The 23,942-nt window shown below is 28.2% G+C and overlaps 1 protein-coding gene across 3 annotated transcripts in view; it reads right to left on the bottom strand.

Moving 5' to 3' along the window:
- LOC111621046 (protein CREBRF homolog) overlaps nt 1-23,942 on the bottom strand; it is a 109,040-nt gene that overhangs the window by 4,571 nt on the left and 80,527 nt on the right. For all 3 annotated transcript variants that reach the window (XM_023363099.1, XM_023363096.1, XM_023363098.1), the window contains exons 3-5: nt 19,784-20,938; nt 3,866-4,280; nt 2,365-2,438 (exon numbers count right to left, since the gene is read on the bottom strand). In XM_023363099.1, coding sequence (XP_023218867.1) covers nt 2,365-2,438; nt 3,866-4,280; nt 19,784-20,938 — 1,644 coding nt within the window. The remainder of the gene's footprint in view (nt 1-2,364; nt 2,439-3,865; nt 4,281-19,783; nt 20,939-23,942) is intronic.

The raw sequence follows: 23,942 nt of genomic DNA, 5'->3' as shown, positions 1-23,942 counted from the left end.
TTATTTGCACTTTACCTTTGAGGATAGACGACGGTGGAGGTGTAAACTGGTGGCGGAAGAGAGGGAGAAGGAAAATGATACTAAAACTTAACAATAACTTAAAAATAACTTAGAAAAGATAAAAATATATATAAAACAACACTAATATTTCTAATTTTTATTCACTGCTTCTTGCTTTCTTTCCTTCATTTCCACCAGCACTTTCACTGGATAGAGGTTTGGCTTTGCCTACTTTTTAAAATGTTTCTAAAATGACTTAGGCAAATGTCATTACTCCAAGCAGCAATACAGCCAGTGTAAACCTTTTTGGGATGTTTCTTTTCAATAAAATCAGTCACTTTCTGATAATACCTCAAGATTTCCTTTATCGAGGAGATCCTACCATGACGAAGCAAACATGCAGACTGAGACCGATGAACAGAAGTGAATAAAAAATGGCACTGCAAACTAATGTAATGTCATGTGGTGAGTTTTTGTTCGTATCGTGGAGCAAAAATATGTTTGAATTTCATGTCGTATCCTGAAAATTTCGTATGCTGGGGCATTCGTATCCTGAGGTACCACTATATTCAAATATTAAAAATATTTTTTTGCAATATAATCATCAAATAAATCATATTTATTCATATTATGTGAATAAATATGATTTATTGAATTATTTTCTTTGAAAATAATGATGCTTTATTCTAATTCTTATTGGCTGACAAACAAAATGTACTTCTCTATCACTGGAAATGTAATATCTTCATACCACTGAACTTCTTCTGCTTCCATCAAAGCCTGCTAGTTTTGCTGTTCAGCTTTCACCGCCCTGTCTACGTTTGGCCTGGAAGACCATACAAAGATTAAATTAAATCAGGCCCAACTCATCAGATCTTCTACAAATTGGAACCACATCAGATTCATAGAATCCATTGAAATATCCAAAGCCAGCCGTAACTCCAATTGCATCAATTCTACAAATGAGATACAACTATCCAAAGCATAGGAGTATGGTATAAGACATCATTATACACTGGGTGACATAGTATGGCTCAATACATGTCTTATACTGGCCTGCTCAAATTTGAATTCTAAACATGCATTCAATTTGAAATGAACTCTCTGAACCTGAAATCAGGTAAATTCCAAAAATGTTTGTGAATTGATACATTTTGCATGTTTTGCTGGAAGCTGAAGAGGTTCAGTGATTTGGTTGACAAAAAATACAAATCTAGTTGCCTTCCTATAACTACAATATAGATTTTTGCAGGTAGATTTGATATTTTTCTTCAAATAAGATAAAACACACATTTTTTTCTGATAGTTTCTATTTATATGCACAATGAAAGCATATTCTTAAGCAATCTTTCTCAAAAATACTAGAGATACAACACTGTTACAAATATGGTTTTTTTTTGCTTCTCCATAAAATTGAAAAATATATTTTTATTAGTATTATTTCTGGTTACAACAATATTAATCTGCCAGCCACAACTATTAAGTTTTTATAGCCAGACATAATTTTGCTCATTTTGGATGGATCCAAATTTCAATCAGATCAACAGCATGGATAAGAATTGGAGAATAATGCCCTATTCTTACTATCTATGATAAATTTTGAAGTTCCAAAATGAATCACAACAGGAAATCAAAATTCTCTACAAAAGGATAACATCTCAACATGTAGCTATCTAGTCACATACTGTTTTGTTAGCAAGTAAAGCATGAAATGTTATCTGACTAGTATAAAATTAGTAAATTTTAAACTTGTTTTTATATATTCCTATTGTGTCCTTTGATTAAATCTTTTACTAAATTTAAGAAGAAAAATAGTGAATATATAATGCAATGAATAAATTTATTTTTGAAATTTAATCCCAAATATTATATATTTTTAATTATTATATTAAAATTAAATTTTGAGGATTTTTCATTCAGTGGCCCTAAATCTCATATAACATATCTTGATTAATCATTTCCATATAAAATTATTTGAAATACAACTGATAAAATGAAATTGTTGTAAAAATTTTTTCAAATTAAAATTATTTTTAAGGATAAATATACAGAAAATAAATTATGAAGAATATAACTGATTGGCATAAATTTTTATTCTTTTTTTTAATATATAAATGGAATTAAAAAAAGTATCATTTGAAATGTTACAATGACAAGTACTTAAGATCAATTTATACTTGTTTATATATATATATTCATTTATATATTTTAGAGTGCAACTATAATCATGAAGAGATTTTTAAATCTCTTTGTAATTATAGTTACATTCTAACAAGTAAATTCAATTGATCTCATATAATGGATTAATTCTTATTTCAATATATATAATTAGTAAATAAAAATTAGGCCTTTATTTTCACTTACTGTGTTCCTGCTGCAAGCCATATAATTTTAATTTGTTTGCTTCATGTTGTGCTTTCTTTTTCAATCTACATGCTCTGAAAATGAATTATTACTACTTTTAGTTGTTTGAAAGCAATCTATTAATACAAAAATATAAAAACTATTTATATAATATTAGATAGTAATAATTTAAAAATTATTACTAATATTTATTTTTAACAATATTTATAGGAAAAATTGCAAACTGTCTTACAATTTTATGTAATTTTTCTTAAAAATATAGTAATATTCGTTCAACATTTTTATAACAAACTTTATTCTAGCCCTAGTAATTCTGTCTGAGTTATTTATTACACTGTTTAGGTAACAAGAAATTCCCCATTTCCTGACTGCCAGCAAGTTTTTCATCAGAATAATAAAATTGTTTGTTGAAAATATATTAATTTTAAAATAATCAGAAATCATATTTTTCTAACAGAAAACAGAGTTAAAGAACTTATCATTAGTGCTCCATTAATGAGATGATGACACAATGCAAATGCATATAACAGCAAATAAAAATTTTGCAAATTGAATTAGAAGTCAAAGAATTTCTTTTTACATAATTTCAGAGATTGAAAAAATTACTCTGCAAAAATCTAATTTTAAACTGAAGCTATCAACAGAAAGAATGGATAGCATTTCTAGTACAAAAGCCAAATCTTCAAGAGGTTACTCAATAAATTATATTTAATTTTAAAAAAACCTCTAAATTCTTAAAAACAATAGTTTTTAGCATAAATGCAGTAAGCTAATATTAAGATAGCATCTTTTATTTCTAATGATGATTAACAGTAAAGGAAATAATTTTTAATTTTTTCCATAATTTAAAGTTTTTTTTAAATTTGTTTAAAAGAAGCTTGTTGATACTAGTTATGAGCTACAAAATTCCAAAAACAAATTTCTTTTTTCTTAAGGAGTATTTTCAAAAATATGCTTATTTATCATAAATGTATAAAAATAATTTATCTTCCTATGCTTTATTCAAATATTCCTCTGAAACTTAAACTGTTCTGCCTAAAATTGCAAACTAGCAGTTTATGTTAAGAAGAATATCTACAGTACATATTAGGAGGCTTTAACATACTGTTTGGAATGCAGAATGAAATAAACTTTAGTTTTTTTTTTTTGACTTTCATGCTTATTTAAGTGAATGGAATATTTTAAAGAAATATAAACCTAACTATATAAAATCTTAAAAAATACATAAAGAAATAAAATACACAAAATAATAGGTGATAGTATTCATTAACCATTATAACAATTACAGAAATGCAAATATGAAATTTTGAAAAGAATCTTTCTCAATTAAAATGAGACATACATCAGATGAGATATATATGTGAAAAAAAAATGATAAAAGAATGTGAAAATCTTAAAAGAAACAGTCAAGTGGAATGTGGTACAGAGAATTTGAGAAAGAAGAGTAAGGAAGAGCTAAATAATGAGATATATTATGAAATAACTATTTTGAGATTCTTACCTTGATGCTAATTTGTTTTTCTCTTTTCTTGATTTTGATCTTGCATTAAATGGTAATTCACTAACCGGAGTTAAATCATTGATAATTTTACTTAATTTCTTTAATTCTGCACCAATATTGTAAAGTTTCCTGGGATTTGGTGTTAGATCATTACCATCACCTCTTCTTGCTTTTCCTGCATGTTTCACTCCATCTAAATGACAACTTGAACTAAAAACAGGGTCCATTGCATCACTTAGGACATGAGGATCTGTAGATTCTGTTGCTAAAGAAATCCGTGGTCCTTTTGGTCCTTTTGACTGTATATTATATTGCCAAAAAAAACGTTTCTTCTTTTTGTTTTTTGTCCATCTATTTCCAAATGTTAATGACCAAGTTGGTGATTTCTTATCATATTCTTCACCATTGAGAGATTCTTTTTATCATTTATATGAAATACAAAAAATTCATTTTAGTTTTATTTTTTTTAAATTAATTTTGACTTCACATTTAATAAAACAGAAATGAAGTAATTTCAAAATTTTAAAAATATTAGTTTACAAATTAAATAAAAACTTTCAGTTTATAAGAAAACATTTTACATATTCCAAGCTAAACCATTCTATACATTTTATTTTGCTCAATAAAATATATATGTGTTTATTCAATTTTTATATTAACTATTAACTAAGCTACTGTCAAAGAAACTATTGATATATTATATTCTACAATATCTAATCAGTTTGCAAAAGAAATTCTATAAAAATGTGAACTCTTCACAAATAAATGAATAAATTAAAAAATAAAAATTTTACTTTTTATTCAACAGTAAAAAATTATTTAGAAAAGTGGTCAAAACTACTATATCAATTTCAATATTTCAATTGGTTACTTATGAGAATAATTTACAGGATAATAATACTTGAAAAAATTGAATTCATTAGATTATGCTCAAATTTGTATTAACTAGCCATAGCACTGGATCTCAGAATATTTTTTAATGAAATACAACAGACTGACAACTATAAAAACTAGAAATTTATATACAGTAGTTAATGCAATAATTATATGTCTCTTTAATTTAACACACAAACTATGAATATTTTAACAGCATGATAAATAGACAGAAACAATTATTAAGTGGTACAAAGAATTATTCCAAATATACAAATAAAAAACACTTATTTCTTTAAAAGTTATTTGAAATTAGACTTCAAAGTATTCCATCCACCAAAAGATGTTTGAGCAAGATTTACGCATATCAAAGAGAGAGAACATTATAAATATAATTCTCAGATTGCTTTCATGATTCAATCCATGGTAAAAAAAAAATTCTTTTCTTTAAGGCTTATTCAACCTCCTACAATAAATGCCTGTTTTAAAAAATATTCTGAATCCAATTAGTGATGGAATGATATCAAAATTTCTCTCAATTCCAGTTCTTTTGAATATTTTCTAAAGTTTATTTTAGTTTAGAAAAATTAAATTTACATTATGAGCATGGTCCATTCATTAATTAATAAACATCAAGCTTAAGAATGGAAAATGATTGGAAAATTCAGAGTCATCTTTTGAAAGAAACCTGGAAATTCTCCATTTATATGTGGATATGCATGCTTTTATTGTGTACTACAAAATAACTTTATCTGAAATAAGAATACAAAGTTAATTTGCAACACTACCCTCAAAGGAATTATAGTTAGTTCCCTTTTTCTCAAAGAATTATCCCATGTCATCTAGGGTCGCCATCTTTGGAAACTGCTTCGTTGGCCAACGCCATCACCAGAGGGAGGGAAAAGGTAAATGAAAAGATGCACTTTTTTTAATATTTCTCACAATCAGTAGTTAACCAGCTTTTGAATTCATTCATTTAGGCCAGGTTTTCCTAAATGTATAATTGCATAAACTTTTTTGAGGAAAAGAAGAATCAAGCAAACACTTAGTCTGATTTGTCTTAAAAATTCCCAGTAACATTTGGTGGCATCATCTGCTATGATATGTTATTAAAAATCTTTATATTTTTAATTATCATCAATTGGCCAAAAGCTTAATTTTGAGGGGAGGGATGGTTTTTATAAAAAAAATTGTAAATGCTAATAAGGAGTAAAATTGTCATTAAGTCTGCCCCTACTCAAAATATGACATTCAAACCCCCTTTATCTCCCCATCCCTTGACCTTTAACCATCAAAATTTAATTAGCATCAATCCCCCTAATATACAAACCTTCCTGCAAAACTTCAGATTTTAACAATAAGTGCAGCAGTTATTAAGCTTCAAAGAGGGTGAACAAATTCATGCCCCCACACACACTAACATCCATACACACAAAAAACCTCTAAATGTTTTTGCATTTCTCAACATTTCAAGGTCCAGAGTTCAAAAATGTAAAAACCTTGGGGTCATTTTTTAACTGATTGTTATATATAACAGAGTTTCCCTCTGTTATATATAACAATCATGGCAGAGCCAGGGAAGTAAAAAAATGTAAAATAAAATGTGCAAGGAAATTTTGGTTTAGTACCACAGAACTATGATATCAAAATATCATAATTCAAATTTCATATGATAATGTGATGTAATTAAATATTTATGGATGTCCCACTTCCTGCTTAATGTCCTGGGTTTTGAAGGTTGGTCAAAAAATTTGCAGAAAATATCCTTTAAAATTGCCACTTTGTGATAGTGTTTCACCTGTGTGTTGGTACCACTAAAACTTGCATGCAAGTTGGCAGCCTGTTTCAACATCACGGAGATATGCCATCATTCTACAAGTGCATCAATATAGCTTAACTTGCCTTCCTTGACTGAACATGACAAGAGAATTGCAATTTTGGTGCAGTTTTTCCTGGGAGGCTGTAGTTTATGTCTAGATATCACCTTATATTTTTCAAGATTTCATTCAAATTGGTTTGTTATTATTAGAAGATGAAATTTTACAATTACTGGATGAACAATTTCACAATGCTGGGCTGCAATTTTTAATTTATTTAATTGAAAATATAGTCTCTCCACTTCAAATCAGTAGTGGCTTGCCCCTGTATATCATACTTTTCTTTTAACATCAGAGTCATCTATCTAACACATTTCAGGGAAAAATTTTTGAATTGAAATAACATGACTTCCAGTTTGCACTGGAAGTTCATATATAGGTAATCGGGGCCTCTTACTCCTAAACTTTCCATATCTGGTCTTGTCTTTCATCTATCTAATGCTGTTCTTGAGGTTAAGGAAAGACAGACAAATGACAGTGGGAATTTATAGGTCTACAATTTTTTCAAATTGCAGTCCAACAAGAAAATTGGAGAGGAAGTTTTATCTTGGTGTGGTGATAGTCTTGTAGAGAAATATGTATCTATACTTATTTGCAGTAGTACTAAATTTTTGTTTAAAAAATTTGTTTTTCAACTTAAGTTGAACAAACTTAAAATTAATTGGAAAGAATCTATTTATTTGAAGACTTCTATAAAATGTCAACACTATATTGAGGGTGAAGAATTTTTACTCATCTAAAAGCACTTGTAGAAAACCTGTAAACAAATATACTAATCACACTATACCTTACACACACTTTTCATTTTTAACTTGAGGGAGACCTCTGAATGGGGTTGAAAACATTTGTTTTGATTAAACTAGTGCTGGAAAAGTGTATAAGGTGTAGTGTGATTAGTAACTTTACTCATCTGTTATTTGAAAATGTTAACTGGGCAGTATTTAGACTGAAAAATGATATCAATGTTTTAACTGAATTTAATCCAGATACAAGATTGAGAAGAATGATTTATAATCTTAATTCTACTGTTTAAATATATAAATTAAAAAAAATTAAATTAATATATTTAATATACAAAACTGAATTTAACTTTAAAATATTTCATTTCTATATTACTCCCCTTCCTAAGAATGAACAATATAAAAATATATCTAAATTTTAAAAAATACTTTACTTCATGTATTTAATAAATTATAGAAATTACATATATTTTTTCAGTGATAGATATTTTTTTTTGCCTTATCATATTTGAGATTCATTCATATTTCAATACATACATATACAGAGAGATCAGATAAAAAATTTACTTTCAAAGAATAGAGTTGGCAATGCTGTGAGCTGACTGTTCTTATTACTGTCTTGCTTATAAGAAACTACTATGCATATGTAGCTAGAACTATTTCTAAGATTATCAGCACAAAACCTTTCTCACTAATTTCTAGCCTTATTAACTGGAGTACAAACGTTTTCGGCCTTCTTAATAGGCCTTCCTCGGGTACACTGTGGAGCGTCGGTTAGAAGAAGTTTAAATGCTGCCAATGTTTACCCAGGTNTCATTGGAAGTTGTGTTGAAATCTTTTTATTATCTGTTAGGAGAGAATCATAGTAGTCCAAAGAGTTAAATAAGGATTCATCATTAGCATTAAGCTCTGCTAAAGTAGGACCTTGTACAAGATCTGCTTTATCAACCTGAAAGACATCATCCATTTTTAAAAAGTCTAAATCCATTGGAGCACCCCAAAGAGAAAGTGGGCTCCTTGTTTCATAGTATAAATCAAGATTTCCATCAGGACATTTTCCTTGAAGTATAGGTTCTTCAGTTTCCAAACCCCATAAGTCAGACTCCATTGTCTGTGGTATTTCTGACTTATTTAATTTTTTTCCTTTCATGGGAAGTGGTGTCAAACAACGCTGAGTGACAGTTTCATTTGTTATCAAAATATTGGCATTGCATGTATCTCCATCAGAAATATTTGTCTCATTATTATTTGATCCAAAAACAGAGTAGTATAGTGAATTTACATCCTGTTCTAATGTAGAAATATCAACTGTAAGCCACTGATCATTGTCAAGACACAAAGTTGCATCCAAATTTAAAGAGGAATCTGAACCTGGCGGAGGTTGTGGTTGTGGTTGCTGACTGGCTGCGCCAGCAGTAACTATTAAAATAATTTTATAAAAATTAATATTTCTAAAAGTAAAATTTTTAATAATCAAAATTCATTTAGTTCCTATTATTAAATCTTAAAATAAAAATAATTATATATTAATTTATTTAAGAGACTAAAACATAAAATATTAATAATCTTCAAGTTCCTAAAAGCAATGTTTGTTAATAGTGTCAACTATTTACCAAATTGTCATTGATAAAGAATGTGTATGTTTGATTGTTATTTCAAAGTTAATGAGTACACATCTTTAATGAAAGATGGCTGCATCTTATAAATAGCAATAAAGCACAATTTCAATTCTTGGTAATAGTAAAAATGTAATTATAAATATTGATAAAATGTTGAAGATTCACTAGCAAACCAAGTAAGAAAAATATTTTAAAGATCCCATAAATTCTTGCATTGAACAAATATCTTTAATTGTTGCTCTAAACCAAACCAATAACGCTATAACCATTAATAAAACAATGCTTTAAAACTAAAAACTTACTTGGAGAATTAGCTCATCTGTTTAAACATAAAAATTTTTTTTTAATTTAAAATAAAAACTAATGTAAAAAGTCATTTGCTTTTTCCATATCCTCATTTTTGACAGCTTTGGAAAAGCAGTAGGAATCAATGGTATAGTCGCAGAGATATTGAAACCTCTCAGCAGAAGACAAAAGCTTTTTGTTAGATGTAATAAACTTAGGCAGGGTTGTTAAAATCTCCATCATTATTTAACATTTATAGTGAAAAGATTTTCAGGAAGCTTTGGAGGATATCCAAGGAATTTCACTAGGAGGCAAAAATTTTATATCTGTTATGCTGATGACACTTATTACTACTAGAAAAAAAGTAAAAGCTTCATCCAAACTTAGTGCAGTAGGACAATCTCATCAACTTAAAAACAACTGGAATAAGACTAAAATAATGATTGTAAAGAATAAATGCAATAGAGAAATATTTAATATAAATGGTAAAAATGTAAATATGATAGAGATCTTAAAATATTTGGGTTGTTATTTAATCACAGATTGAAAAATAATGTATTGCAAGGAAAGCAATGGCCACGTAGGCTTTCCAAAATTTTAAAGAATTTCTAATGTAAGATTTAAATATTACACCTAAGACTAAACTATTAAAATGCTTTGTTTGGTCAGTATTTCCATATGGTTGTGAGATGTGGACAATCACAAAGGAATTAGAGAAATGTATAAACTCCTAGATATCTGGTTCTATCATAGAATTCTAAAAATCAGATGATTACTAGCATGTTTATACTAGTGATCCAGTTATCTGAGTTAATTATAAAATTATATATACTCAGACAACTATATGCCTACAGATGATTGATAGTGTGTAATTGCTTTTTAATATGTAATGTCTAGTTATATATAAATGTAAAAGTGAAAACAACAATCACTTAAACTTCATATTAAAAAAGTTTCCACGTAAAACCAATAGATCAATTGATGCAATAAAAACTACTTAGTTAAATTACAATTAAAAATCTATATTTCTATCTACCAAATCAATCAACCAAATAAATCAAATCTATTGGAATAAATCTAATGAATTCTTATTAGAATAAATAAACCATGCAATCTAATTCAATATTTTTATTTCAGTTTAAAAAAAATCCACCTAAAATCAACAATATTACCATAAATGGACTGATTTATAAAAAGAATCTGTTAGAGATAAGACTAATGATGTTAATTTTAATTTAAAATTTTTAATTATATCCATATATGAGCCGTTAATTTTGAAAGTGGGGCAAGTCCATTTTGTGAAAAAAAAAAATAGTTAAAGCTAATTCTTATTACAAATTAACATAAATTTTATGTTTTTAATCAATTCACAATAAATATCTTTTAATATCAGTAAAAATTTGTTACTAGTAATTTATATTGTCAACGATATTTATTGAGTTTATTTTGAAAGTGAGGGAAGTCCACTCTAAATAACAACAGCACAGGAGAGTGGCTGTTGCCCAGGATTATTACAAATTAATACAAAAATTTTGCAAACATAATGCATTTTTAGTACATGAAATGAAAAGTGAAGACTTCTATTCAACTAAACCTTTGGAGGAGGCAATTTTGAAAAGAACAAAAAATACTGATGGATAAACTATCAATTGGTTGAATATTTTCTGGATAAGATTTTCAAGAAATGCATCATATAAATTGTTTTATAAAACATTGATGGAAAAAGATTCGCAATTTCAAACTCTTCATTTATCACCAAAACAGGGTAGGCCAAGTAGTTTCGGAAAATAGTATTATATTCTTTAAATGCAAAAACTAGGCCTATTACTAAAGAAAAATATAAAAATATAATGGATTTATTACCCTATGTACCACCCCATTCATTATGAATACTTTAAAAATCTCCACCAACTAAACTATGAAATATAATTATATGCTTGCAACTTATTACTGAATATTGTTTCTTTGTTATCCATCTTTTTCCTAAAATTAAATTTATTTCTTGTTTTATTGTAGCTTTTCAAAAGAAGTATGAAATGGTGAAATAAAATAAATAAATAAAATAATCAATTTTTTGTTATTACAATTACTGCATTTACTTGCTTATAAGACGATCTTGCATATAGGACGAGGTGTGACTTTAAAGATCAAAATAAAGAAAATTAGATTTATTAATACAATTTAATTTTATTTCATTTAATCACAAATAAAATGTCAAATGCACTTAAATGCACACATTGCCTTGCAAGAATTACTGGCATTTTAAACTTTAAGGAAAAAATCTTGTAAAATTGACATAATTTGTTCATGTAAAGTTGGACAATTGGGAACCTTTTTTGCCAATTCTTAACAGTTGAATCCACTCTCCATCCACTTATGAGTTTCTCCGAATTCTGATTTCTGAATAATAATCTGTTTTCACATGGGAATGGATTAAAACTTATATCAGGCTCCNAATCACAAAGGAATTAGAGAAATGTATAAACTCCTAGATATCTGGTTCTATCATAGAATTCTAAAAATCAGATGATTACTAGCATGTTTATACTAGTGATCCAGTTATCTGAGTTAGTTATAAAATTATATATACTCAGACAACTATATGCCTACAGATGATTGATAGTGTGTAATTGCTTTTTAATATGTAATGTCTAGTTATATATAAATGTAAAAGTGAAAACAACAATCACTTAAACTTCATATTAAAAAAGTTTCCACGTAAAACCAATAGATCAATTGATGCAATAAAAACTACTTAGTTAAATTACAATTAAAAATCTATATTTCTATCTACCAAATCAATCAACCAAATAAATCAAATCTATTGGAATAAATCTAATGAATTCTTATTAGAATAAATAAACCATGCAATCTAATTCAATATTTTTATTTCAGTTTAAAAAAAATCCACCTAAAATCAACAATATTACCATAAATGGACTGATTTATAAAAAGAATCTGTTAGAGATAAGACTAATGATGTTAATTTTAATTTAAAATTTTTAATTATATCCATATATGAGCCGTTAATTTTGAAAGTGGGGCAAGTCCATTTTGTGAAAAAAAAAAATAGTTAAAGCTAATTCTTATTACAAATTAACATAAATTTTATGTTTTTAATCAATTCACAATAAATATCTTTTAATATCAGTAAAAATTTGTTACTAGTAATTTATATTGTCAACGATATTTATTGAGTTTATTTTGAAAGTGAGGGAAGTCCACTCTAAATAACAACAGCACAGGAGAGTGGCTGTTGCCCAGGATTATTACAAATTAATACAAAAATTTTGCAAACATAATGCATTTTTAGTACATGAAATGAAAAGTGAAGACTTCTATTCAACTAAACCTTTGGAGGAGGCAATTTTGAAAAGAACAAAAAATACTGATGGATAAACTATCAATTGGTTGAATATTTTCTGGATAAGATTTTCAAGAAATGCATCATATAAATTGTTTTATAAAACATTGATGGAAAAAGATTCGCAATTTCAAACTCTTCATTTATCACCAAAACAGGGTAGGCCAAGTAGTTTCGGAAAATAGTATTATATTCTTTAAATGCAAAAACTAGGCCTATTACTAAAGAAAAATATAAAAATATAATGGATTTATTACCCTATGTACCACCCCATTCATTATGAATACTTTAAAAATCTCCACCAACTAAACTATGAAATATAATTATATGCTTGCAACTTATTACTGAATATTGTTTCTTTGTTATCCATCTTTTTCCTAAAATTAAATTTATTTCTTGTTTTATTGTAGCTTTTCAAAAGAAGTATGAAATGGTGAAATAAAATAAATAAATAAAATAATCAATTTTTTGTTATTACAATTACTGCATTTACTTGCTTATAAGACGATCTTGCATATAGGACGAGGTGTGACTTTAAAGATCAAAATAAAGAAAATTAGATTTATTAATACAATTTAATTTTATTTCATTTAATCACAAATAAAATGTCAAATGCACTTAAATGCACACATTGCCTTGCAAGAATTACTGGCATTTTAAACTTTAAGGAAAAAATCTTGTAAAATTGACATAATTTGTTCATGTAAAGTTGGACAATTGGGAACCTTTTTTGCCAATTCTTAACAGTTGAATCCACTCTCCATCCACTTATGAGTTTCTCCGAATTCTGATTTCTGAATAATAATCTGTTTTCACATGGGAATGGATTAAAACTTATATCAGGCTCCCATGTGATTTTGGAATTTCAAATTGGAATTCAATTCAAAAGCTTTGCTTTCCTATTGCTATTCATCTTTACTCCTGACAATACACAAGAACAATTGAAATGACCCAGATAAAATACTTTTGTTTTTAAACACCAGAGGATGAGCATCCAGTATAAAAATGCAAACACATGGTTCATAAGAATTATTGCAAAAATGCAAAGTATCCTTCGCTCACGCATATAGGACAACCTAGGTTTTTGAAGCAATCAAAAATGAATAAAAACCTCGTCTTATATGCGAGTAAATATGGTATATTCTATTCAAAGGCAAAGTTTTCAACAAATCATTGCTTTTGAAAGTGAGACAAGTCCATTGGCACACACCAAAACTATGATTTTTTTCACCTAACATGGATAATCATAATTGCATATTAAATTTACATGAAATAAACTATGAAAAATATAAAATAAGTCCTTTACTGCTTATGAATATTTTTAAACCCATTATAAATATCTAGCAATAATGTAAAATGGACTTGCCTCACTTTCAAAATGAATGGCTCATATATGTATATAATGAATCTATAAATATGAAGGTGGTTCAGAAAAGTTTCAGGATCTATATTTCACTTGTAATATGTTTGACACACATAATCAAATATATAGATGATTATGTATATTAAAAGATATTGCAACTTCACAAATACAGTTTTTCAACACAGTCATCAAAAATATTAAAATGCTTGTCAATGTGTATATTATATTTATCTATTTTGTCAGCATAAAATTCTGGTCTTTCAGAATTTAATCATGAAATGATTATACATTTAATGTTTTCATTTGATTAAAATGATATCTGTTTAAATTAAGACAACTAAGAACCTCTCACCAAAAATGCTGCATTAATGCTCTGAGTTCAGTGTTGTGTGCATATAGGTATTGTTATAAAATAAAGATGACACACTGGCTAAAGAGATTAGACATTTCATCTCTTAAGTATTTCACATTCAAAAAATTAAATTCTATGTTTTTATTCCATTCTATTTAGAATTTTGATGTTCTACAAATAAACTGAAGAATTATATAATGAAACATACCTTCTGATTTCCAGCAGTATTTTATTTAGTAATGTATTTCATTATATAAAATTGTTTTGCATTCTAGTGTAACTTGAGATTTGTTGGAAAATACTAAACTAGAGCAAGAGTGAATGCAAACTACGTATGAACTAGCAACACCCTGCATAAGACAGCTCGAAGTGGTGGGGGAACTGTTGTTCAGTCGCACGGCAAGTTATCAATGAGTGAAGAAGTGTACATATAGTCTTAGATTAAATTATATATAAATGGTTTGCTGTGTATTAGTTAATATGACGATTTTTAGTCTCTGTAATCCAAAAATATTCTTGGTAGACAAATCTCACAGCAAGTGTATATATAGTCTTAGATTAAATTATATATAAATGGTTTGCTGTGTATTAGTTAATATGACGATTTTTAGTCTCTGTAATCCAAAAATATTCTTGGNAAATTCTATAAAAATGTGAACTCTTCACAAATAAATGAATAAATTAAAAAATAAAAATTTTACTTTTTATTCAACAGTAAAAAATTATTTAGAAAAGTGGTCAAAACTACTATATCAATTTCAATATTTCAATTGGTTACTTATGAGAATAATTTACAGGATAATAATACTTGAAAAAATTGAATTCATTAGATTATGCTCAAATTTGTATTAACTAGCCATAGCACTGGATCTCAGAATATTTTTTAATGAAATACAACAGACTGACAACTATAAAAACTAGAAATTTATATACAGTAGTTAATGCAATAATTATATGTCTCTTTAATTTAACACACAAACTATGAATATTTTAACAGCATGATAAATAGACAGAAACAATTATTAAGTGGTACAAAGAATTATTCCAAATATACAAATAAAAAACACTTATTTCTTTAAAAGTTATTTGAAATTAGACTTCAAAGTATTCCATCCACCAAAAGATGTTTGAGCAAGATTTACGCATATCAAAGAGAGAGAACATTATAAATATAATTCTCAGATTGCTTTCATGATTCAATCCATGGTAAAAAAAAAATTCTTTTCTTTAAGGCTTATTCAACCTCCTACAATAAATGCCTGTTTTAAAAAATATTCTGAATCCAATTAGTGATGGAATGATATCAAAATTTCTCTCAATTCCAGTTCTTTTGAATATTTTCTAAAGTTTATTTTAGTTTAGAAAAATTAAATTTACATTATGAGCATGGTCCATTCATTAATTAATAAACATCAAGCTTAAGAATGGAAAATGATTGGAAAATTCAGAGTCATCTTTTGAAAGAAACCTGGAAATTCTCCATTTATATGTGGATATGCATGCTTTTATTGTGTACTACAAAATAACTTTATCTGAAATAAGAATACAAAGTTAATTTGCAACACTACCCTCAAAGGAATTATAGTTAGTTCCCTTTTTCTCAAAGAATTATCCCATGTCATCTAGGGTCGCCATCTTTGGAAACTGCTTCGTTGGCCAACGCCATCACCAGAGGGAGGGAAAAGGTAAATGAAAAGATGCACTTTTTTTAATATTTCTCACAATCAGTAGTTAACCAGCTTTTGAATTCATTCATTTAGGCCAGGTTTTCCTAAATGTATAATTGCATAAACTTTTTTGAGGAAAAGAAGAATCAAGCAAACACTTAGTCTGATTTGTCTTAAAAATTCCCAGTAACATTTGGTGGCATCATCTGCTATGATATGTTATTAAAAATCTTTATATTTTTAATTATCATCAATTGGCCAAAAGCTTAATTTTGAGGGGAGGGATGGTTTTTATAAAAAAAATTGTAAATGCTAATAAGGAGTAAAATTGTCATTAAGTCTGCCCCTACTCAAAATATGACATTCAAACCCCCTTTATCTCCCCATCCCTTGACCTTTAACCATCAAAATTTAATTAGCATCAATCCCCCTAATATACAAACCTTCCTGCAAAACTTCAGATTTTAACAATAAGTGCAGCAGTTATTAAGCTTCAAAGAGGGTGAACAAATTCATGCCCCCACACACACTAACATCCATACACACAAAAAACCTCTAAATGTTTTTGCATTTCTCAACATTTCAAGGTCCAGAGTTCAAAAATGTAAAAACCTTGGGGTCATTTTTTAACTGATTGTTATATATAACAGAGTTTCCCTCTGTTATATATAACAATCATGGCAGAGCCAGGGAAGTAAAAAAATGTAAAATAAAATGTGCAAGGAAATTTTGGTTTAGTACCACAGAACTATGATATCAAAATATCATAATTCAAATTTCATATGATAATGTGATGTAATTAAATATTTATGGATGTCCCACTTCCTGCTTAATGTCCTGGGTTTTGAAGGTTGGTCAAAAAATTTGCAGAAAATATCCTTTAAAATTGCCACTTTGTGATAGTGTTTCACCTGTGTGTTGGTACCACTAAAACTTGCATGCAAGTTGGCAGCCTGTTTCAACATCACGGAGATATGCCATCATTCTACAAGTGCATCAATATAGCTTAACTTGCCTTCCTTGACTGAACATGACAAGAGAATTGCAATTTTGGTGCAGTTTTTCCTGGGAGGCTGTAGTTTATGTCTAGATATCACCTTATATTTTTCAAGATTTCATTCAAATTGCTTTGTTATTATTAGAAGATGAAATTTTACAATTACTGGATGAACAATTTCACAATGCTGGGCTGCAATTTTTAATTTATTTAATTGAAAATATAGTCTCTCCACTTCAAATCAGTAGTGGCTTGCCCCTGTATATCATACTTTTCTTTTAACATCAGAGTCATCTATCTAACACATTTCAGGGAAAAATTTTTGAATTGAAATAACATGACTTCCAGTTTGCACTGGAAGTTCATATATAGGTAATCGGGGCCTCTTACTCCTAAACTTTCCATATCTGGTCTTGTCTTTCATCTATCTAATGCTGTTCTTGAGGTTAAGGAAAGACAGACAAATGACAGTGGGAATTTATAGGTCTACAATTTTTTCAAATTGCAGTCCAACAAGAAAATTGGAGAGGAAGTTTTATCTTGGTGTGGTGATAGTCTTGTAGAGAAATATGTATCTATACTTATTTGCAGTAGTACTAAATTTTTGTTTAAAAAATTTGTTTTTCAACTTAAGTTGAACAAACTTAAAATTAATTGGAAAGAATCTATTTATTTGAAGACTTCTATAAAATGTCAACACTATATTGAGGGTGAAGAATTTTTACTCATCTAAAAGCACTTGTAGAAAACCTGTAAACAAATATACTAATCACACTATACCTTACACACACTTTTCATTTTTAACTTGAGGGAGACCTCTGAATGGGGTTGAAAACATTTGTTTTGATTAAACTAGTGCTGGAAAAGTGTATAAGGTGTAGTGTGATTAGTAACTTTACTCATCTGTTATTTGAAAATGTTAACTGGGCAGTATTTAGACTGAAAAATGATATCAATGTTTTAACTGAATTTAATCCAGATACAAGATTGAGAAGAATGATTTATAATCTTAATTCTACTGTTTAAATATATAAATTAAAAAAAATTAAATTAATATATTTAATATACAAAACTGAATTTAACTTTAAAATATTTCATTTCTATATTACTCCCCTTCCTAAGAATGAACAATATAAAAATATATCTAAATTTTAAAAAATACTTTACTTCATGTATTTAATAAATTATAGAAATTACATATATTTTTTCAGTGATAGATATTTTTTTTTGCCTTATCATATTTGAGATTCATTCATATTTCAATACATACATATACAGAGAGATCAGATAAAAAATTTACTTTCAAAGAATAGAGTTGGCAATGCTGTGAGCTGACTGTTCTTATTACTGTCTTGCTTATAAGAAACTACTATGCATATGTAGCTAGAACTATTTCTAAGATTATCAGCACAAAACCTTTCTCACTAATTTCTAGCCTTATTAACTGGAGTACAAACGTTTTCGGCCTTCTTAATAGGCCTTCCTCGGGTACACTGTGGAGCGTCGGTTAGAAGAAGTTTAAATGCTGCCAATGTTTACCTAGGTATCGTCTTACCAGTGACGTCATCGTCGATGATAGATATACGATACCGAGGGCGAAAAATAGAAAATACTTTTGGTAAAGAAGGGCGGTGTGCAGATAGGATACTTGCTAAAGTTGGGGAAAAAGATTTTAGAGTAAGCGCGCTACGTACAGGAGATGCACAATCACAACAGGGGGTTAGTGGGGAGTGACATCATAGTTGAGGCCGTAAATATTCAATGCTACAGTAAGAAGAGGCGTGCGAACGACCGTGGATGGGAAGGGGGTTACGATTAGAAGGTAGAATTGGAAATAAACGCGAGAAGTAAAAAAGCGCTAACGGTTGCACGCGGTGAGGGTGGGATGGTCTATTTATTTCAAGGGGTTGTCGAAGAAGAAGTAAACTTCTTCTAACCGACGCTCCACAGTGTACCCGAGGAAGGCCTATTAAGAAGGCCGAAAACGTTTGTACTCCAGTTAATAAGGCTAGAAATTAGTGAGAAAGGTTTTGTGCTGATAATCTTATAAGAAACATTTATATCTTGAAGTAATCCTCATAAACAGAGAAATAACATGCATGGGTAGTTCACAGTAGTGCCAAATCTACTTCTTACAAATAAGCTTTTAGTTTGATTACCCAATATAAAAACTTATACTTTTTTAATACTGCTATCATCCTCATCACAGAATGACAGAGAAATGCCAAATATTGAATTTTGAAAAAGTTGGAAATTCATAAAGAATCCTCAAATACCGGATTAATATAAAAATAACCACTTAATAAAACCAATAACCGGTATTAAATAATCGTAAACTGAACTGCGAACGTTTTCGATTCCTTCCCTAGGACCTTTCTCAAGCAGCGATTCATCTTTAGAATAACTATGAACGAAGACTAGTAAATAGCGTTATTCGAAAAATTATTCTTCCGAACAACATTTCAAAAGTCAAAATTCAACGAATTGCTGCTTGAGAAAGGTCCTAGGGAAGGAACCAAAAACGTTCGCAGTTCAGTTTACGATTATTTAATATCGGTTATTGGTTTTATTAAGTGGTTATTTTTGTTGGAAATTCAGTTCATTTAACTGAATTACTTTGGAAATTTTATTTATATTTGATATGAACTTTTATCTTTTATTGCAAAATACAGAACATTAAATAATTTTGTTGGCAACAAAATAAAAATATAATCACAAATAAAATGATAATTTGGTAAAGATATTGTTTAATCATTATTAAAAACCTAATAAAAAACTTACCATTATCAGATGAAACAATATCATCTTGGTCATCATCTCCATCACTATTAAAATCATCTTCATTGGATAATGATGATACTGATGAAAAGCTGCAAACTGAACGATCGGTATCTCTTCTTGTTCTTTGAATAACTGGAGTTGTAGGTGGCTGTTTCTGTAAAGAAGGTACTTCTTGCCATTTTTTAAGATAATCAGTATTTGCTGGTGCAGAAGAAGACAACTGAACAATATTTGATGATGTTTCAGATGAGGAATTTGAAGATATGGCTTGAATATTTCCATTTTCAATATCCAATGCTTTTACTGAAGAGACTGTGTGTGCTTTTTGTGATGATGTAATATTGTTTTGTAAAAGGGAGGCACAGAGTATTGAATGTGAAGTTGTAGGAATGTTTGAAACTGGAGTTATATTGTTGGTTTTTTCATTCTTTTTATTGATATTAATGGGTTGCGATGTTGAATTCATAGAAGGATTAACAATTTGATTTATGGGAAGTGTTGCAATATTTGCTTTGGCATTGTTAACTGTGACAGGGTTGTTATTGAGAGTCATTGGAAGTTGTGTTGAAATCTTTTTATTATCTGTTAGGAGAGAATCATAGTAGTCCAAAGAGTTAAATAAGGATTCATCATTAGCATTAAGCTCTGCTAAAGTAGGACCTTGTACAAGATCTGCTTTATCAACCTGAAAGACATCATCCATTTTTAAAAAGTCTAAATCCATTGGAGCACCCCAAAGAGAAAGTGGGCTCCTTGTTTCATAGTATAAATCAAGATTTCCATCAGGACATTTTCCTTGAAGTATAGGTTCTTCAGTTTCCAAACCCCATAAGTCAGACTCCATTGTCTGTGGTATTTCTGACTTATTTAATTTTTTTCCTTTCATGGGAAGTGGTGTCAAACAACGCTGAGTGACAGTTTCATTTGTTATCAAAATATTGGCATTGCATGTATCTCCATCAGAAATATTTGTCTCATTATTATTTGATCCAAAAACAGAGTAGTATAGTGAATTTACATCCTGTTCTAATGTAGAAATATCAACTGTAAGCCACTGATCATTGTCAAGACACAAAGTTGCATCCAAATTTAAAGAGGAATCTGAACCTGGCGGAGGTTGTGGTTGTGGTTGCTGACTGGCTGCGCCAGCAGTAACTATTAAAATAATTTTATAAAAATTAATATTTCTAAAAGTAAAATTTTTAATAATCAAAATTCATTTAGTTCCTATTATTAAATCTTAAAATAAAAATAATTATATATTAATTTATTTAAGAGACTAAAACATAAAATATTAATAATCTTCAAGTTCCTAAAAGCAATGTTTGTTAATAGTGTCAACTATTTACCAAATTGTCATTGATAAAGAATGTGTATGTTTGATTGTTATTTCAAAGTTAATGAGTACACATCTTTAATGAAAGATGGCTGCATCTTATAAATAGCAATAAAGCACAATTTCAATTCTTGGTAATAGTAAAAATGTAATTATAAATATTGATAAAATGTTGAAGATTCACTAGCAAACCAAGTAAGAAAAATATTTTAAAGATCCCATAAATTCTTGCATTGAACAAATATCTTTAATTGTTGCTCTAAACCAAACCAATAACGCTATAACCATTAATAAAACAATGCTTTAAAACTAAAAACTTACTTGGAGAATTAGCTCATCTGTTTAAACATAAAAATTTTTTTTTAATTTAAAATAAAAACTAATGTAAAAAGTCATTTGCTTTTTCCATATCCTCATTTTTGACAGCTTTGGAAAAGCAGTAGGAATCAATGGTATAGTCGCAGAGATATTGAAACCTCTCAGCAGAAGACAAAAGCTTTTTGTTAGATGTAATAAACTTAGGCAGGGTTGTTAAAATCTCCATCATTATTTAACATTTATAGTGAAAAGATTTTCAGGAAGCTTTGGAGGATATCCAAGGAATTTCACTAGGAGGCAAAAATTTTATATCTGTTATGCTGATGACACTTATTACTACTAGAAAAAAAGTAAAAGCTTCATCCAAACTTAGTGCAGTAGGACAATCTCATCAACTTAAAAACAACTGGAATAAGACTAAAATAATGATTGTAAAGAATAAATGCAATAGAGAAATATTTAATATAAATGGTAAAAATGTAAATATGATAGAGATCTTAAAATATTTGGGTTGTTATTTAATCACAGATTGAAAAATAATGTATTGCAAGGAAAGCAATGGCCACGTAGGCTTTCCAAAATTTTAAAGAATTTCTAATGTAAGATTTAAATATTACACCTAAGACTAAACTATTAAAATGCTTTGTTTGGTCAGTATTTCCATATGGTTGTGAGATGTGGACAATCACAAAGGAATTAGAGAAATGTATAAACTCCTAGATATCTGGTTCTATCATAGAATTCTAAAAATCAGATGATTACTAGCATGTTTATACTAGTGATCCAGTTATCTGAGTTAGTTATAAAATTATATATACTCAGACAACTATATGCCTACAGATGATTGATAGTGTGTAATTGCTTTTTAATATGTAATGTCTAGTTATATATAAATGTAAAAGTGAAAACAACAATCACTTAAACTTCATATTAAAAAAGTTTCCACGTAAAACCAATAGATCAATTGATGCAATAAAAACTACTTAGTTAAATTACAATTAAAAATCTATATTTCTATCTACCAAATCAATCAACCAAATAAATCAAATCTATTGGAATAAATCTAATGAATTCTTATTAGAATAAATAAACCATGCAATCTAATTCAATATTTTTATTTCAGTTTAAAAAAAATCCACCTAAAATCAACAATATTACCATAAATGGACTGATTTATAAAAAGAATCTGTTAGAGATAAGACTAATGATGTTAATTTTAATTTAAAATTTTTAATTATATCCATATATGAGCCGTTAATTTTGAAAGTGGGGCAAGTCCATTTTGTGAAAAAAAAAAATAGTTAAAGCTAATTCTTATTACAAATTAACATAAATTTTATGTTTTTAATCAATTCACAATAAATATCTTTTAATATCAGTAAAAATTTGTTACTAGTAATTTATATTGTCAACGATATTTATTGAGTTTATTTTGAAAGTGAGGGAAGTCCACTCTAAATAACAACAGCACAGGAGAGTGGCTGTTGCCCAGGATTATTACAAATTAATACAAAAATTTTGCAAACATAATGCATTTTTAGTACATGAAATGAAAAGTGAAGACTTCTATTCAACCAAACCTTTGGAGGAGGCAATTTTGAAAAGAACAAAAAATACTGATGGATAAACTATCAATTGGTTGAATATTTTCTGGATAAGATTTTCAAGAAATGCATCATATAAATTGTTTTATAAAACATTGATGGAAAAAGATTCGCAATTTCAAACTCTTCATTTATCACCAAAACAGGGTAGGCCAAGTAGTTTCGGAAAATAGTATTATATTCTTTAAATGCAAAAACTAGGCCTATTACTAAAGAAAAATATAAAAATATAATGGATTTATTACCCTATGTACCACCCCATTCATCATGAATACTTTAAAAATCTCCACCAACTAAACTATGAAATATAATTATATGCTTGCAACTTATTACTGAATATTGTTTCTTTGTTATCCATCTTTTTCCTAAAATTAAATTTATTTCTTGTTTTATTGTAGCTTTTCAAAAGAAGTATGAAATGGTGAAATAAAATAAATAAATAAAATAATCAATTTTTTGTTATTACAATTACTGCATTTACTTGCTTATAAGACGATCTTGCATATAGGACGAGGTGTGACTTTAAAGATCAAAATAAAGAAAATTAGATTTATTAATACAATTTAATTTTATTTCATTTAATCACAAATAAAATGTCAAATGCACTTAAATGCACACATTGCCTTGCAAGAATTACTGGCATTTTAAACTTTAAGGAAAAAATCTTGTAAAATTGACATAATTTGTTCATGTAAAGTTGGACAATTGGGAACCTTTTTTGCCAATTCTTAACAGTTGAATCCACTCTCCATCCACTTATGAGTTTCTCCGAATTCTGATTTCTGAATAATAATCTGTTTTCACATGGGAATGGATTAAAACTTATATCAGGCTCCCATGTGATTTTGGAATTTCAAATTGGAATTCAATTCAAAAGCTTTGCTTTCCTATTGCTATTCAT

This window comes from Centruroides sculpturatus, unplaced genomic scaffold (genome assembly GCF_000671375.1).
Source record: "Centruroides sculpturatus isolate CEXI.00-Female unplaced genomic scaffold, Cexi_2.0 scaffold324, whole genome shotgun sequence".
In the NCBI taxonomy this organism is placed as follows: Eukaryota; Metazoa; Arthropoda; class Arachnida; order Scorpiones; family Buthidae; genus Centruroides; species Centruroides sculpturatus.
This window is presented reverse-complemented; position numbering and strand designations above follow the sequence as displayed.